The 18,320-nt window shown below is 38.3% G+C and overlaps 1 protein-coding gene across 15 annotated transcripts in view; it reads left to right on the top strand.

Annotated features, from left to right (window-relative positions):
- DTNA (dystrobrevin alpha) overlaps positions 1–18,320 on the top strand; it is a 195,291-nt gene that overhangs the window by 44,495 nt on the left and 132,476 nt on the right. For 10 of the 15 annotated variants that reach the window (XM_058175914.1, XM_058175912.1, XM_058175928.1 and 7 more), the window contains one exon: positions 16,953–16,999. The exons of 2 other annotated variants lie outside the window; for them this stretch is intronic. In XM_058175914.1, the coding sequence (XP_058031897.1) occupies positions 16,953–16,999 (47 nt within the window). Of the gene's footprint in view, positions 1–10,173; positions 10,374–16,952; positions 17,000–18,320 lie in introns of those variants that run through there. 3 more of the 15 variants (XM_058175913.1, XM_058175918.1, XM_058175915.1) reach the window with 2 other exon arrangements.

Raw genomic sequence — 18,320 nt, 5'->3', positions numbered from 1 at the left:
GATATCATATGTGTATATCAATTCTTTTGTGCAAAGTTTGTCCCATTTGTTCTGTGTAGAAACTAGGGAGGTATTGGCAGCTGATGGCATATATTATATTGAAGTTGCTTTTAATCTTATGCATGTATTCATTTGTGTTTGATGGTGTTGTTGGTATATATGTGGTGGCAAAGAAGACATCTGTGTTGTAGGATCTGGTTCCATGTTAGCATTGTTGTCTCTCATTACTTATAGGAAACTGTTTTTGGTTGGTGGTTATCTAGATATCAGTATGGGCCTGTTACCCAATGTCCGAGAATCATTGTCTGGTATGGAGTGTAATTGTCATTGTCTGGTATGGAGTGTAATATTAATAATGTGCTTGAGTGGCTTGAACTATGAGCTGTAGGGGACAATCATTAGTGTCCTGTTGTTCAGTTTCTGTGATCTGTCTTTTAATAAGACCTCTATGGAAATTAATTAATTGATTGATTGATTGTATAGTCTCTTAAATATTTAGCTTATTTCCATTAATTGAGCATCTCTTGGGTAGGTCAGAACAAATATAGTTGTAGCTTAGAGCCCAGCTATAGATGATAGATTTGGTGATGTGTTTTGGGTAGAAGCTGGAAGCATGTAGGTTTGTAAGAGCAATCAGTAGACTTCCTATATAATTAAAGTATTTATATGTCCCTTGTACAGTTTCAGGGTGACATCAAGGAAGTGGACACATTCTTTGGGTACATATAGGCTGATGTTAATATTGGGCTGGAAGTTGTTGAAGGCTTGTTGAAATTTGATGAGAGATTGTTTCCATAGGCCCACATGATAAAATGTCACAAATGAATCTCAAATGCAGGAAGGACTTAAGGGAGTGAGAGTTAAGAAAGTGTTCTAGGTCAGGGGTCCCCAAACTTTTGGACCTTAAGGACCACCAAGTTCATAATTTTAAATCCTAAATACGAATCCAGTGCACTGCTTGCTAAAGCGCCTGGACTCCCAGTGATGGGATGAGGTCCTTCAGGCACTCTCCCTCCTCTCTCTTTCTGTCTCTCTCCCTTCTCTTTCTTTCTCTCTCTCTCTCTCCTCTTTCTTTCTCTCTCTCCCTCTTTCTCTCTCCCCTCTCTCTTTTTCTCTCTCTCCCACTCTTTCTCTCTCATTCTTTCTCTCTCTCTCCTCTCTCTCCCTCTCTTTCTCTCTCTCTCCCACTCTTTTTCTCTCATTCTTTCTCTCTCTCTCTCCTCTCTTTTCTCTCTCTCCCACTCTTTCTCTCTCATTCTCTTTCGCTCTCCCCCTCTCTCTTTCTCTCTCCCACTCATTCTCTCTGATTCCCTGTCTCTCTTTCTCTCTCTCGCTTTCATTCTGTCTCTCTCTCTCTTTCTCTCCCCTCTCTTTCACTCTTTCTCATTCTCTCTCTTTCATTCTCTCTTTTTTCATTCTGTCTCTGTCTCTTTCTCTCTCTCTCCCCTCTCTCTTTTACCCTCTCTCTCTCTTTCCCACTCTTTATCTCTCATTCTTTCCCCCCCCATTCTCTCTCATATTCCCTCTCTGTCTCTTTCTCTCTCTCTCATTCTCTCTCCCCCCCTCTCATTCTCTCTCTCTCTTTCTCTCTCCACCCTTCTCATTCTCTTTCTCTCTCTCATTTCATGGGTCAGCCAGTGTCTTGAGTCTGAGAGGAAGTCAAGCATCTCCCTGAGAGACCGAGGTGCACGGAGCACCAACAAGGGCCAGCAAGATCCAGCAAGAGACAAAGCTTCACTCCCGCTCTGGAATATGGAGCGAATCTCCATCCTCCCCCCTTCCCTTGCCAGGCGAGGAGTGACGGGGAAGGGAGGGTGAGGGGCAGGGACAGCCACTGGTGAATTCAGCCAACAGGAAGCTACAGCAGGGGAAAGAAACAACCCAGGGTTCCTGGCACCTGTTGCTATGGGCCATGTGCACCGCCACCCACCCTTTGCACCATTACCTCATTCCGGCTGGCAAGGCTGCACTGCAGAGTTGCAAGTTGCACAAACTTCCCTCTACGGCTGAGATTTACAGCCCCACCATGAGCTCCCTGGCCAGTCCCATATTCCAGAGCTCTAGTCACGGGATTGGCCATTGCTCATCCTGGAGCAGCTCCTCCACCCGGGTACACCGTGGACCACCAAAATTGGTGACCACTGGTGAACTACAGAGATATTGTCAAAGTGAGGAGTCAGAGTGTCCATAGCTCTGCCACTGATTTGCAGATATGTCTTTATCTTCTTCACATCGCATAGTTCTCTTTGATATATTGTTGGGGGATCTGAGGAGAGAAATTGGTAGAATGTGGTATTCAAGAGCTGTTTCTTGGCTTCCTCAATGTATTCCACCTTATTTAAGACGATACCAAGGACTTCCATCAGTTTGGTCAAGTTACGGTTTTTAATAAAATGTGTTAGATGGAAAAGATGCTACCAGACTCCCAACTTTTACAGGAGCTCTGAAAGCTGCTCTTTGAACCTTCTAAGGCCACGAAGCCTCAGGCTGCAGTTTATAGAACTGTAGAACTGCAACAAATGTATTTTGTCCAATTTAGAGTTTATTTGGCAGCAACTTTTAATCTGATTCCATAAAGGAGAGAAGTAATTAGAATCAAAGTGTGTGAGTCTGAAGCTTACTGTGAGTTATTTGTGTACTGAAAAACCATGATTTTGTATTACATATGAACTGATCCATTGAATAAAGCTATATGGGACAAGTCACATGTTTTGCAGTCCTCAATGACTTTTAATAAAACCATTATTCAAACGTGTAATATGTGGAGTCCATACCAGTAAACTTTTATATTGTAGTTATTCATCTTGTGAAGAAATTATTAGAGCCAATTTGGTCTAGTGGCTAGGGCTAGAAAATGAGACACCATGAGTTTTAGTTCTGCCTTAGCTATGAAAGCCAGCTGGGTGATTTTGGCTCAGTCACTCTTTCTCATCTGAACTCACCTCACAGGGTTGTTTTTGTGGGGGCAAAAGGAGAAGGAAGATGTGTTGAATATGTCTGTTGCCTTGAGGTATTTGTAAAAATAATAAAGGTGGGATACAAACAAATAAACAAACAAATAAAAATTATAACATGCTTTTGTAATTGTGGCCATGGAAGCACAGCACAGTTTGTTTCTTTAAGAAAAATCCCTGAATGCAAATGAGTTATACAAATATTTGCTTGAATTAATTGAAAAAGCACAGATGGTAAATGAACATTTGGTGGAAATATCAATGTTTGGTCTGTTCAGGAATTTGATTTGGTGCCATATAACCTGAGATTGTGTGCTTGCTACATTTTTTTGAGTATTCACATGAGTTAGGATCAGAGATGGGCGTCACACACTGTAACAACTGGTTCACCCAGCACCGGAAATCTGAATGCATGGACATGCTCACTTACTTTGCTCGCACATGCGCCATCCACATATGCATGCAGCGTCACAAAACATGGCAATTCACTCATGCACACCATCCACACATGCGTGCAGCATCAAAAACACAGCAATATAGGACAGGATTGTGCTCGGGCAGGTGGGCAGGCCCGTGCCCACTCATAGGTTGCAACTACCGGTTTGCCTGAACCAGTCCAAACTGGCAGCAGCCCACCACTGATTATGATATAATTAAAATGATACTTCCTTAGTATTATCTTATTGGAGTTCAAAGCGGAATAGGATCAGCTTTATGATTAGGCATAGTAAGTAATTTGTGCAGGAAAAAAACATTTTAAATGACAAGAGAGCACACTAATAGAATTGTGTCCTATTGAGTTTGCTGAGTTTACATGCACATTTTGTGGATATAGGCCTGTATATCTTACAGAGGTATGTACAATACTTCTGTAAGATAAACTTGAAGGATTTTCTGTGTGACAGAATAACCTGTTGCACAAGGGGCAGGGCAATGGATGTGGCTGTCATCTTGACTTTTTTGACTACCGCTGTGGACACCGCTATAACTTGTCTCTATATTTGAGGGGGCTGGGAGCCATGCTGGCTCTATTTTCTCGAAGAAGATTTTATGTTTGCAAAAAGGAGTCACAATCTTAGGGGCACTTTAGGATTTTGAAGTAATCAAAATTATCCCTTATTCTTCTTCTCTTGTGATTTTCTCTTTTATCAGGTTACAGTTAGTCATCAGATAGGGAAATGATTGAGCAGACTGTCTGAAAGAACTAGATGTTGAGGCTCTTCTGGACTTGATAGTGCTAGGAAGAGATGAACTCTTAGGATCAGTCCACAGTGCTTATATTTCCTATTACAAAATATAGCAAAGAGGATAAATGTCATTAGTAAGTAGATTTCAATACATGTCTCTTAAAAAATAGAAGCAATGGTTGACTATAAGCATTTTGGACTAAAATACTTCTCTATGTGTGCCACTGATATATAAAAGCTAATGCTGTTCGCTAGTTTTGGGGACACTTATTTATTTATTTATTTATTCATTCATTCATTCATTCATTCATTCATTCATTCATTCATTTGATTTATTTGCCAACCCTCTCACATCAAGGCGACTCTTTTGGATGACTTAAAAGTGATATTTTAACATTTTCTTTTCCCCCACTAAATTGAGCTTGGCTCTTGGTGATATAGGGTCATCTCCTATATTTTCAATTTCCCAATCTAGTCTGCAGTCCTGAGATTTTCTGATGCTCTTCCATCATAGTGCTGACCTAGTCAGACTCTGCTTATCTTTCAAGCAGATCAAGATTAGTTAGATGTTGCTTCCTGCAGAAGCTTTAGCATTTATTTTCTTATTCTATGATGATAGGTCATCATTACGTGAATTTTCATTGAGTGACAAAGGATTTAATTTGTATCAGGACAGAAAGAGGGATTTTCTATTACTGTTTTGTTCTTACTGGAAAGAAACATTATAATTCTTTTGTTTGTTTGTTTTGGTGGGATGAGGAGTTCCTAGCTTTCAAGTAGGCCCTCGTAGCTTCAAAGTGATTTCCAAGCAGTCTTTCATCTAGCAGTTTCAACAATGGTGCTCAGATAAGCTTCTTCTGTGTTGCTTTGTTTCCTCTTGTATTTAAGAGTTCCTGGTTTTAATTAAATAACAGCCTATAATGAGTTGCAATTAGGAAAAACTAGAAAAGCAAGCAATACACTGAGAAATAAATGCCCCAATATATTCCTTATAAAGCACATAGCATTTATTCTTGAAAAGTGCCATTTTTTTGCTTTTAAATTATAATTCAAAGGCAATATCATTTTTAAATTTGGTTATTTGTGCAGGAATTAATGTAAGCAACTGTGGATGGTACCCAGAAATAATTGTTGACAGTAGTAATAGCAGTATAAAGAAAGATCCCCATTTGATTTGTGAAGGAAAAAAATAGAAACAGAAATATAGAAAAAAGAAAGGACTGACTTTCTAATCAAGGCCTTTAATTTATCTTTATAAGTTCTTCCAGGGAATGGAGCACAAATAAACTCTGGCAGTCTCTAAATTACATGCTTTGTATGTATGAGACTCCAGATGAACTACCAGTGGAGTTGTGTCTTGCTGTTGTTAATAAACTTTCTCCCACATAGTCACTTACGGAGGAGAGCAAGTTTTATACACTCTACAGAAATGAGAAGTGACATGGAAAGAAGTTACTAGCTCAGAAAAGAATCATTTCCTTCTCTGCCAATACTGTATATAAAGCTTTACATTGTTAAAATAGTTTCTCCTCAGGCTTAGCGTGGAAAAAAACAGCTCTTGCCAGAAGAGCTCTGCTTCGCAAATACCATTCTCTGTGAAAAAATAGAATTAGCAACAAATTGGTGGCATTTATTAGGTACTTAAGAAGCATAGGGCCCTCTCCATTACGAATTGAGTAGCAATATATTGAATATTTTTCTTGTTAGTAGTAAGTATTGTGTGTAGGTTGGAGAATCTAGCATGAAGGTAGTTAACCCTCTGTCATATATTCAACATGTTGAGTTTAGTTCAATTGCAAATATTAATAATAAAACAGTTTTTAAGTTTAGCAACTAAATTGCAAATGTTGCAAGATTTGAACTCAATAAAAATAAAATGTGCTGCCGTATTACCCTTCTGTTGAAATTCCTTTGACGGTGAATTTATATTTTTCCAAGTTTCATCTCCAAGAGCTTAATAACTCATATGATTTAGCAGGATCCAATCTGGATCAGTCACTGAGACCAGAGGTTTTTTCTTCCGAGCTTTCGAACTCGTGCTGGAACCTATCTTCAGAGAACTTCGCTCTAGCAGAGTGTGTGCTGTTCTGTACGTAGTAGTTATAATGCCACACACAGAGCAGCAACACAGTCTGCTAGAGAGAGGTTCCCTCAAGATGGACTCCAGGAGGAGTCCAAAAGCTTGGAAGACAAAACCTCTGGTCCTGTGGTGGGTTTCAAATTTTTTTACTACCAGTTCTGTGGGTGTGGCTTGGCGGGCACAATCTTCCAATCCAGGGGAAGGTTACGGCAAAATCCCCATTTCCTCCCAATCAGCTGGGACTCGGGAGGCAGAGAATAGATGGGGGCGGGGCAAGTCAGAATTTTTACTACCGATTCTCCGAACTACTCAAAATTTCTGCTACCGGTTCTCCAGAACTGGTCAGAACCTGCTGAAACCTACCTCTACTCTGGTCCCGGTGACTGATCCAGATTAGATCCTGCAACATAATCCTAGGACACGTGTATTTGCCTTCATTCATATGATTTACTTTCTGTCTTGAATGATTTACTTTCTGTCTTCATATGATTTACCTTCTTGTTTCCTGATTTACTTAAAAATGTTCATTAATAAAAATCCATATTTAAGTATGCATTTGATCTTAATGAATTAAAACTTGATGGATGTATATTTATTATACCAATTACAGAGTTATACCAGCCTCATAACTATTATGATTCTAACATGTTCTAGTTCTAATGCAATATATATCTGCAGAGTTGGACTTACTAGAGTTACCAATTGACAACTAGTGACTTGTGACTGTATCAACTGCCCTAAAAAGATTTCAAGTGAGTAGTCTCAACTATAGCTGAATGAGAAATATGAAGCAGGGTTATAAAAAAATGAAAAATTCTCCTTGAATCATAGTTGGATTCTGTGTAAGTCTCCAGCAATATGAAAAGGAAGAGACAACTACTTTAACTGGGTTAAAATCAAATCACCAGGACCAGATGGATTACACCCCAAGGTTCTGAAGGAACTGTCAGATGTGATTTCAAAACTACTGAATCATATCTTTCAAAATCCTGGAACTACCAGATGATTGGAGAAGGGCTGATGTAGGCTGTATTAATAGAAGGATAAAATCAAGATCATGTGAAGTATTAATAAAATTTTATAATGCTTTGGTAAGACCATAGTGCATTCAGTTTTGGTTGTCATGATGTAAAAAAGTTGAGATTCGAGAAAGATTGCAAAGAAGAGCAACAAATATGATTAGGGGTCTGGAGACTAAAACATATGAAGAAAAGTTGCAGGAATTAAAATAACTAGGGGTGACATGATAGCAGTGTTCCTATAAGTAAAGGCTGCCACAAGAAGAGGGGGTCAATTATTCTCCAAAGCACCTAAAGGCATTACAAGAAGCAGTGGCCAAAAATTAATCAAAGAGAAGCATCGTAGAACTAAGAAGAAATTTCCTGACAGTTAGAACAATTAATCAGTGGAATGATCAGCCTCCAGAAGTTCTGGAACACTGGAAGCTTTTAAGAAAAGATTGGAAACCTTTTGTCTGAAATGGTATAGGTATTTTCTATCTGAGCAGGGAGTTAGACTGGAAGACCTCCAAGTTCTTTTCCAACTCTGTTATTCTGTCCAAAACAGGTTTCCAGTTGCTTAGGAAAAATTAGATCAATGCTAGTAGCTCCTTAGCCAATAGAAAGGATGTTGGAAATTTTAATTCAGCAATATTTGGAAATCCAATGTTCTCCACTCATGCTTCATAAGCTATTCAGAAGCTAGCCTTATTGAATTCAGTAGGAATTACTCCTAGGAAAATGTGTACAGGATTTCAGTCAATCATTGCTTTAATACAAGCCAAGTCAGCAAGGAACCATTAATACTAGATCTGGCAGGAGTATCCCATTTCATCTATCTTTTTCCTGGAAGTCAGCTGGCAATCCTTTTCTCATGTCTCTGTGCCAACAAAATATGTACACATAAGAGTAAATAACTGTAACGTTTAAGCTTTTGCAGCTGATTTGGATCCCCAAAAGTGAATTATGACCTTTTGTAAATGACCTAAATGGCTTTTAGAAATAAAACGTACATATTATAATAAATGGCCAATTTAAATAGTTTGTAATTAAGATACTGAATGATAGAAATTCAGCTCCAGTCAACCCCAGTCTCAGGGCAGGAAGCTCAACAGGTGATTTGGCGTAAATCCTTCCATCTTGGTTTAACCTATCTCACAGGATTGCTTTTGTAGGAATATATTGTAATATAAAATAAATGAGCTGGAATATAATTCATTCAGGGTTTAGGTTCAATTATCCTAATATTCTCCTATTTTTAACTAAATAATTATTTTAAAAATTGCAGATGCAATCTTAGGATAGCTATTTTCCTTTCTTTGCACACATTCTCTCACATGCACATTCCTACTCTGAGGGATTGCTGCTTCTGAGGGTTGTGTTGCATTGACCTTCCATTACAAAATAGCAGATGACAATTCATTAATTTAATATGAACATACCTAGCCAGCTTTGACCTCAAAAAGCTAAGCTGAATCAAACTTTTCTAATATTAGATGTAAAACTATAGGAAATCCCTGGCAACATCTCAAAAGAAAACAATGGCAGTCCCGTTTCCATACTGCTGTCTGGAAAAGAAGAAGTGGAAGAAAAATAAAGGGAGTTGTCCATAGAGTCATCAAAAGTTGAGCCTTACGTAGGGAAGACACAATCAGACAATTTCAATACTAATACCGAATGAAACTTCAAAAACCCAGCCAAGAACAAAAAATGTACTGTACTTTGTATCTGCAATTAAAAATAGAGCCCAATAACAACCCCACAAAGTTGGATAATCTCAAGACACCTCCATCAGGAACAGCCACAGATCTATATCTTATGCCAGGCTGCATTCCTACATCCCTTTTCTTCAATGTTGCTTTATTCACCTCCAGTGGATTTATTTACATATTAAAGTGTCAATACCACTATATAATGCTTTGGTAAGGCCACACTTGGAATATTGCATTCAGTTTTGGTTGCCACGATGTAAAAAAGATGTTGACTCTGTAGAAAGAGTGCAGAGAAGAGCAACAAAGGTGATTAGGGGACTGGAGGCTAAAACATGAAGAACGGTTGCAGGAACTCGGTATGTCTAGTTTAATGAAAAGAAGGACTAGGGGAGACATGATAGCAGTGTTCCAATATCTCAGGAGTTGCCACAAAGAAGAGGAAGTCAAACTATTCTCCAAATAGTAGTGAGGGTAGAACAAGAAGCAATGGGTGGAAACTAATCAAGGAGAGAAGCAACTTAGAACTAAGGAGAAATTTCTTGACAGTTAGAACAATTAATCAGTGGAGCAACTTGCCTGCAGAAGTTGTGAATGCTCCAACATTGGAAATTTTTAAGAAAATGTTGGATAGCCATTTGTCTGAAATGGTGTAGGGTTTCCTGCCTGGGCAGGGGGTTGGACTAGAAGACCTCCAAGGTCCCTTCCAACTCTGTTATTATTGTTATATTATATTAACCCCTTCTTCCTGAGCAGCTGGGGTTCCATGTGTAAATATTATTTTAGGGCTTATTAATCCTGAATCCAGTGGATGTTAAACTTTTCATTCAGGAGTTAAGAAGGGATGTATGCTCTCTGATGTAAACCTATAGAATTAGGCACACAGTGAAAGGCAAGATAGTTCCTGTATTCTGTTGCTGCAGGCTCTCAGGAATGTTATTAGCAGAACATGCCTTTCCTGGACAGCCACATTTGGAAGATAGTTCACTGTTGGCTGCAAAACCACAATGATATCTATTTATGCGTTGATAGCAAAGATTAGTAAACTCTTTCCTTTCATCTTGCAAAGATAGGTTCAAGCACGGAGTCAAGGGAGCTGCATGGGCTCTCCAAAAGAGAGGAATCGGGAGGGTGGAGTAGCAGGGGGATGGGAGGGAGAGACGAGGCGAAAGGGAGTGGATCTGACTGTTTGTGATTGGTAAGCTGTGCAATTACATTTGCCAGCAGGACTTCAATGGAATGTGAAACCAAATCAGTTACAAGTTAAAGATAGACACACAGACTACCCAGCATCTTGGGCAGGGGTTTAAACTTGAGAGTCTTGTAGATCTGTGGATTTCTGGAACTTCCCGCTTGCTTTCCCCCCAGGATTTAGTTCCTATTTTTTTCAGACAATGCATTGGAATTATTAGGGAGGGTGAGCTGATCATGGTGCAAACTACAGGGTAAGTAGCAAGTGCTTTATTTAAATTCCGTGCTTTGCCATGCTTGGCTTCCTCTGCTCTAAGCATTTCATAGAGTCATACTTAGAGATAATGTTCCATGGTTGCATTTTATGAGGCTCAAAAGGGGTGCTTTGGCAGGCTGACATGATAGAACTCTTGTTTAAAGATCCCTTTTTCTTTCCTGATACTAACAGTGTAGTTTAAAAGTGGCATTTCATTACAACCTCATTTAATTTTCCTAGAGAAATGCAAGTTCTGTTTCACATGTTGCGCTGAAAAATTCTTGGTTTTTTTCATATTGTACTACCCTTCTCCCTCAGTTTTTAAAACATGGCTCAATAGCGGATCATTGTAATATCAGCCTGGTGCTTCTTATTCTGTCTTGGCTCTTTTTCAGTATCACTCAGCTAATTGCAATTATATTTCAGTACTCTGAAAAATTATGTTTTTCCCCTAATTCTCCTATTTAGCAATCTTCATCTTTTGTATCTTTTATCTTGCATTATGTATTTTATGTTGGATCAAAAATATGTATTTGACAAAGTAGAGTTTGTAAAAACATCAGATAATATACTTAACAATAGAAGTTTGCATTGGCTTGTGGAAAATAGATTTTATGAAAACATTGATTTTTTTAAAAAAAATTCTAAGTAGGAAAAGACCTCTGACATACTTGTTTCCATGTGTATTTCCATATTATAGTTTTTTAAATTGACACTTTTATTTAGTCATTGCAATTTTTATACACACACACACACACACACGTATGTATGTATATAATATATGCTTCCCACATTTGAAGTTATAAACAGCTGGAGGAGAATAAAGTGTCTCAGGATTATTTTGGTATGTGCTTTTTGTTTTTATGGCTAATATGGATTCAGAGAAAAAAATGGAGATTACTAGAAGGATAATTTGTGCTGGAAGCTGGATATGGGAAAGGAATCCTTCTTTACGTGTTTTCTTACATATAAGGAGAGGGATGTGCTGAAGACCCAGCTGAAAATCTTTCAACTACTCAAGTGAATAGAGCAAATAAAGTTTGTATGCATTAGGGCAGTTGATGATGAACCTTTTAGAAACCGAGTGCCCAAACTGTGCGTGTGCATGTCCAAACTGAAAGGTGTGTGGACATACAAGTGTGCATGTGTGGTCATTCACAAATGTACGCATGCATGGACATGAGCGAATGTATGCATGCATATGCGGACATGCACGTATGCATACATGGACATGCGTGCATCCACAGCAGAGACCCAAAGACCAGCTGGCCGGTGGGAGGTGGGGCATCCCAATACCGGCATCACGGCAAGAGGTAAGATTTTTTTCTTTCTTGAGCTTCTGTTTTGTTGTTTGCAGGAAAACAGAAGCTCACGAAAGAAACGTCATGGAGATCTGACCTGGGGTGATGGTACGCGTGCCATAGAGAGGGCTCTATATGTCACCTCTGGCACACGTGTCATAGGTTCACCATCACAGCATTAGGGTATGTTGGTGGGGTGTTATGCCATACCCAAGACCAGGCGTGTCAAACTCGCAGCATCATCATGTGGTGTGACTTTTTTCCTCTTCGCTAAACCGGGCATGGGCGTGGCCAGCGTGTGAGGCATCCGGCCCGCAGGCTGTGAGTTTGATAGCCCTGCCATAGACCATAGTATACAACTTGCTACCTACCAGATGTGTCAAAACTGTGGTCCAGTGAGATTTGATTCCAAGGCCAAAGGAAAATTCAAAAATATAATCAAACAAGGAAATAGCTGTTTCTGGCTACAGTAAATCTTGCCTTGAGCAACATCTCAAATGTGACATTTTTGTGCAGCTTTTATGACCTAGAAAATAAATATTCCATGTCATAAGACTACAATAAATGTTTCCATATTCCTTTTAAATGTGTATTTGAGGCAACATCCATCTCATACTTTTTCACTGATTCTTATAATATGTGTCAACAAAACAAAATATAAATGAACTATAAATACAAGGTAAAGATAAATGTTAAATGTAAAATTATAAGTAAACTGCTCAGCAGCTAGTTAATTTGTGCCTAATTCTGCTGAACATTTGATATGAAATGGAAAGCAACTCATAATATGCTGACGAATACACTTACGAATTAATGTCACTTTTCCTTTGCTATTAAAACAGGCCAAAACCAATTACTGTTGGTTTCAAAATGTATTCTAAGGAACCCATGAGTATTGTAACTTATCAAGGATTCCTTCGTTTCCATGAAGATAATTCAGCCATTAAACTGAAGTTCTCCTGAGTAGATAATGGAGGCAGCAAAATCCAACCAATCTGATCAACATTTTCTGTCTTGAGTGCAAATGATGGGACATGGGTTGGAACACATTGTAATATGGAAGGATCTCTCCTCAGAGAAACTGAAGCTAATCTATTTGAAAGTAGAAGATTTAAAAATCACTAGGTTGTGAATCCAATATATTGTGGAAACAAACTTGCTATTGCTTTTAATATATTAACTGCTGCCTGTGGGCTTGCTATGATGCTTAGATGTTTAACTTTTTTATAGTATGAGGTCAAGTAACTTTATTACTTATTGAAATCAGTAATCATTCTTCCACTAGAATAACATGAAAAAATCTTTAGCAGTAATTTCAGGATTTGTTCTTTGGCAAATTGTTTGCATCTGTAACCATTTTATATATGGCTCCAGAAAATATATTGTGAATCCACTTTGGTTCATTACGTTCAAAAGTCGGCCAGGATTTAAGTGGGCTTTATAACGCAAACCTTTGGGCTAAATTAGCAAAGATTAGCCAGTACCCACTGTACTGTACCTATTTCACAGGTCATTAATCCTGTCTTTTTCTGTATGATCTGTTTATAGGTTAATGGGAAACTACACAGCAGGGGGGAAATTCCCTAGAAAGGAAAAACTGATAAAATTATTTACCAAAGAGGAATGGATAGAAATAAATCAGACGGGCACAGTCCTGTCCCATTTTACCATAGTTTACATTTTCTTTTACTAAAGGTGGCAAAGTTATGACACCCAGTATGACTCAGTGTGCAAACATTTTGTAAATACATGGCTGTAAAAGCATACTTGAGTATGTTATGAGGTGTCTTCAGAAACTCTCTCGCATTTAATGATTTAAACTCCAGATCTAAAATTCTGTGTAAGAAAAAAAATAGTTTGTACATTCCTGAATATAATAATGTTCTGTGACATTATTGAAGTCTTTCAATCAATTCTTTGACCAATGTAGATGACTGTCACGTTAAGCTTGTTTATAATGCATGAAAGAGTATAATCCACCTTTGATTATAAGAGCTATTAAACTAAAATTGCTCTTTTAGAGTAGAGTTGATTTTTTGCAGTTGTGCAGTTATTAGTTTTACCATCTACAATTTCAGTTGTTGTTTGTTGTATTTCCAAATTGGAACTTCTGAAAACTCTTTCTCTCTTGTTTGTTGTTTAATCCCCAGATACATCTTTTACCATGATGATAAAACTACATGAAATCATAAGAAACTTATAGAAGATTAGAATATCTAAGTGACTATGTGACTCTCTGGAAAAAAAACTGTAGCTGGAGGCAGAGACACTATTAATTATTAATTATTTTTATGCTGCTATTCCTCCCAAATAATTCATACGATTGTCTCAAAATTCTGAAATAGGGAGTTGGAGGCTATTTAGCTCCCAACTAATATAGGGTTTTAAGGATATTAGCACCTTGAATTGCGTTTAGAAATGAAACAGCAGCCTATACAATACTCAGGAATACATATATTTTGTTTGAGGTACCCTTCAGCAGTCTCCTCAAAGAATTATAAATCACATGGAAAGTAATATTAAAGGTGGTAAAAGTTCCCCTGTTGTATCTGGCTCTAGTCTTGGTGCTCATCTTCATTTCTTGGCTGAGCGAACCAGTGTTGCCCGAAGACAATTTCCATGGCCAGCATGGCTATATGCCAAAGGCACACAGAACCTATGTGGTACCTATTAATCTATTTGCATGCTTTAGAACTGCTAGGTGGGAAGGAGCTGGGGGGAAGTAACAGGAGATCACCCCGTCGCGTGGAACTCTGGTCTTGAATCTGGGCTGCCAGCTCTCCCTGATTTATTAAAGCAAATTAAAATAACATCTCAGTTCTGTTTTATATTCTAGCCTATATAATAATAATATATTAAATTTCTTTTTTTGATGATCCCTGATTTGCCATGCAGAGGCCAACTGTTGCTTTTGGCCTAAAAAGGTGGGGCTTTTTTGTCCTTCAATAGATAACAGCCATAGTGGCGCAGTGATTTAGAGTGCAGTACTGCAGGCTGCTTCTGCTGATCACCGGCTGCCAGCAGTTTGGCAGATCAAATCTCACCAGGCTCAAAGTTGACCCATCCTTCCATCCTTCTGAGGTTGGTAAAATGAGGACCTAGATTGTTGGGGGCAATATGCTGACTCTGTAAACTGCTTAGAGAGGGCTTAGAGAGCACTGTGAAGTGGTTTATAAGTCTAAGTGCTATTGCTATAAGCAGTTAATGGGTAGAAAAAGATGTATCTCAGTCTTTTATTGCTCTTGGAAAGTAGTGTTTTCTTCAGTCAATTATATCATTGGAGTATTAGTTGCTATCTTCTCTTTGCTTAGCATTCAAGGTTAGGGTTAGGTTAGATTATAGGATCTTACTATAGTAAATGTCAGGTGTTAATCTGACTGATACAACATGCAATAGAGGACTTTGGAGCAACTCTCCCTACCAGGGAGGAGGTGGGGGACACCTTTGTGAGTTAAAACTAGTTAGTGGGTATTTGCTGAACTTTCTTCTTTTCTTTTATGTTTTAGTAATCTTCCTCCAAAATGCTCTGCAGATTCTGGAGAATGCTGCCATTGTTTAATAATGCTAAGTAGCATGTGCTGGTGGGTCATTTTACAAGTAGAAGCAAGTAACAACTCAAAGGCAGCTGGCACCAGGATGGCAGCAGCATTCTGTAGGTTACTGTTCCCACAAGTTAGGTTGCAGTGGGGATGGGACAAATTGAAAATGTTTTAAGAGAAAGAAAAACTCTTTGTTGATGTACTGGGGGTTCTGCTCCCCTCACATCACTGAGAAGACTTGTGGTACAAAGCAGTTGGTAGGGCCTGTCTGGTGCCTCTTTTAATCCATAAAATACTCAGATGGAGAGATATTAATCAACCTTTTACAAACTGAACCTCTGAAGTTGCCATATTGCACTTCCTATCATGCTTATCACACAGCAACCAACTTAGATCAGGGGAGCTGTTAAATGCTCACATCAGAGAAACAAGACTTGTAGGTACTGCAAAAGCTTTCAACGGGAGAAAGAATAAGCTTGGCATAGGCTGATTCAGCAACTATACAGTACTAATTAATATTTGGGATTTTGAAACATAAATCAGACATGCTTTGAAGCATAAGACAGTCATTTAATAGATATTGCCACAGGCATTGTTTGGCTGTTATACAGGTCCTGTGCTGGCAGCTGCATTCAAGAGAACTGAAGGGCATTGTTACCTTCCTTGAAGGATTTTTTTTTCCATCTTATCAGTTGCCATTCGGTTACATTAGAAAAAAATATATTACAGTAGCTTTGTTACTTAAAACTTAGTTGATTTTTCATTAAAATTGAATTCAGCATCACAGACTTTGATTTTATCAAGGGCTTTTGTGGTGTAGAATTTTTCCTCCTTTGTCTTTCTCTTTCCTCCCCATGTTCTGTTGCTTTTGTACTGTTTCCTCACTAGGATAAACATTGAGTTCTAAATTTATTAACATCCCTTCTTTCTGTATGACCAGAATCAACAATTGCCAGATTCCACTGAAGCCTCTAAGTATGAACAAATGAACACGAGATACAATAAGTAGATTGGAATATGGTGTCATAACAAATAATAAAACATAGTTACTGGGGCTTAGGATGATCACTTAAAAGTTCTTTCTTGGTAAATCATGGTCATTCAATACAGACTATATATAGTTGCATGGACTACTGAACTTGATACAATTTTTCAAATTTGTACAATAGGCAAATATGGTGGAAGCACATCCTGTCTGTTTAGGCACCATTCATATCTACAGTCATTTAAGGAGCTGGTTGGAGAGCATTAACCTTGCTATGTGTTATTCTACGTGAAATACTTTCCGTGGAATATTTCCCATGTGATATAGTCAATATAGACACTAAGATTAAATTATGTTAAACACTCATTTACATTGTGATTTGTTTGGTTTTGACTTAGCCAGGCATGCTTAGCCACTGTAATTTTTATACATCACTAAGATTTATGGCTTAGTAGAATGTGTAATCAGGAATTTTATTCTTCAAAGTGTAGTTTACAGTACGAATTAGGCTGAGAATTTTTTTTTTCTGAATCATGTAACTTCCAGATTAAATTGTGATAATGCTATGAATGTAAAGTATCTTCCTTGGAAAAGAGAATTCAGATAAATACCTATGGAATGAGGAATTACTGGCTTGTCATCTATATTTATGAAACTGATTTGGGAAGTACCAGTAGTAATTGATGACATACTAAAATTGGGCTACCTTGTGTCTGTCTAGTTCACACCCCAATCTTTTTTTTTATTCCTAGCACTCCTCAGCCTTTTCCCAGATAGATGTCAAACAAAAAGACCCAAGGCAAGTCTTTGCTGGTGTATGAAGTGTTTTAATAATCATTGAAAGCTCCTGTGCATATTTATTCATTGGTTTATGGTTGCTACTTCTATATGTAACAGAATAATAGAGTTGGAAGGGACCTTGGAGGTCTTCTAGTCTAACCCCCTGCTCAAGCAGGAGCCCTATACCATTTCAGACAAATAGTTGTCCAATCTCTTCTTAAAACCTCTAGTGATGGAGCACCCACAACTTCTGGAGGCAAGCTGTTCCTCTGTCAGGAAATTTCTCCTTAGTTCTAGATTGGTCCTCTCCTTGATTAGTTTCCATATATTATTTCATGTTCCTAATTTAACTCCTTCATCACTGCCCTTTCCCAGCAGAAAACCTTCTTGTAGTCCTTTCCTTTACTTGGACCCTAGGGATTTGTTTTAAGACTCTTCACCAGAGCTTAAACCAGTAAATGCACTTTTTTTCTTTGTTCACACACCCCTACCTCATCAATCCTTAGAGCTAATTATAGCTTTTAACCAATCCTCAACATCCTTCAAATTCTCCCTCTCCAGGCAAAGAAAGTGAATTTTAACCCTTGTAGGGCTGTCATACCCTATTTTACATTTCACGATGGAGGAAAGGTATATAATGCTATTATCAATGTTCTACTGGTAAGGAATTGTAATTTGAGGATAAATATACTGGCAAATCTCTTTGAGATATGTTAAATAACATGAAATATGAATGTCTAACTAACTATAAAAGGTAGCAGTCTATTCAGGTCTTTAAATGCATGTTCTCTCTCTAGATTGATAAACATCATTTTCTCCTGCTTCAAGTGCTGATGCTTATTGATAAGTAATCCTGTGTCTATATCCTGCTCCAAAACAAAGGCATATATAGTTATTTATCTTCTTTCATGAGTTTAATATATGTCTCACTTTCAAACTGCCTCTCCTGTGTTCCTGTGTTGTCCCACTAAAATTACCTTCTTAGTAGTGCCAAAGAACTAAACTGAAAAGCTTTCCTTTTGACAGGAAAGATTATGGCTTGAGTGGGTGGGGGCTTTGAGTTAGTGTTGACTCCTGACAACTACCTAAACAAGTCCTTGCAGTTTTCTTGGCATGGAAGTGGTCTGACATTGCCTGCTTCCTAGGACTGAAAGAGAGTGACTGGCCTAAGATTACCCAGTTGGCTTTATGGCCTAAGGCAGAGCTGGAACCCACAGATTCCCACTATCTAGCCTGATGCCTCAACCACTACACCTACCTGGCTCTCGTGTCATTACTATTCTCTGTTTATTTAACAAACCTGAATATTTTATATTGTAGTAAACTGAGGCACCCTAGGC

This window comes from Ahaetulla prasina, chromosome 3 (assembly GCF_028640845.1).
Source record: "Ahaetulla prasina isolate Xishuangbanna chromosome 3, ASM2864084v1, whole genome shotgun sequence".
In the NCBI taxonomy this organism is placed as follows: Eukaryota; Metazoa; Chordata; class Lepidosauria; order Squamata; family Colubridae; genus Ahaetulla; species Ahaetulla prasina.
The sequence above is the reverse complement of the archived record's forward strand: the minus strand, read 5'-3'. Positions and strand labels throughout refer to the sequence as shown.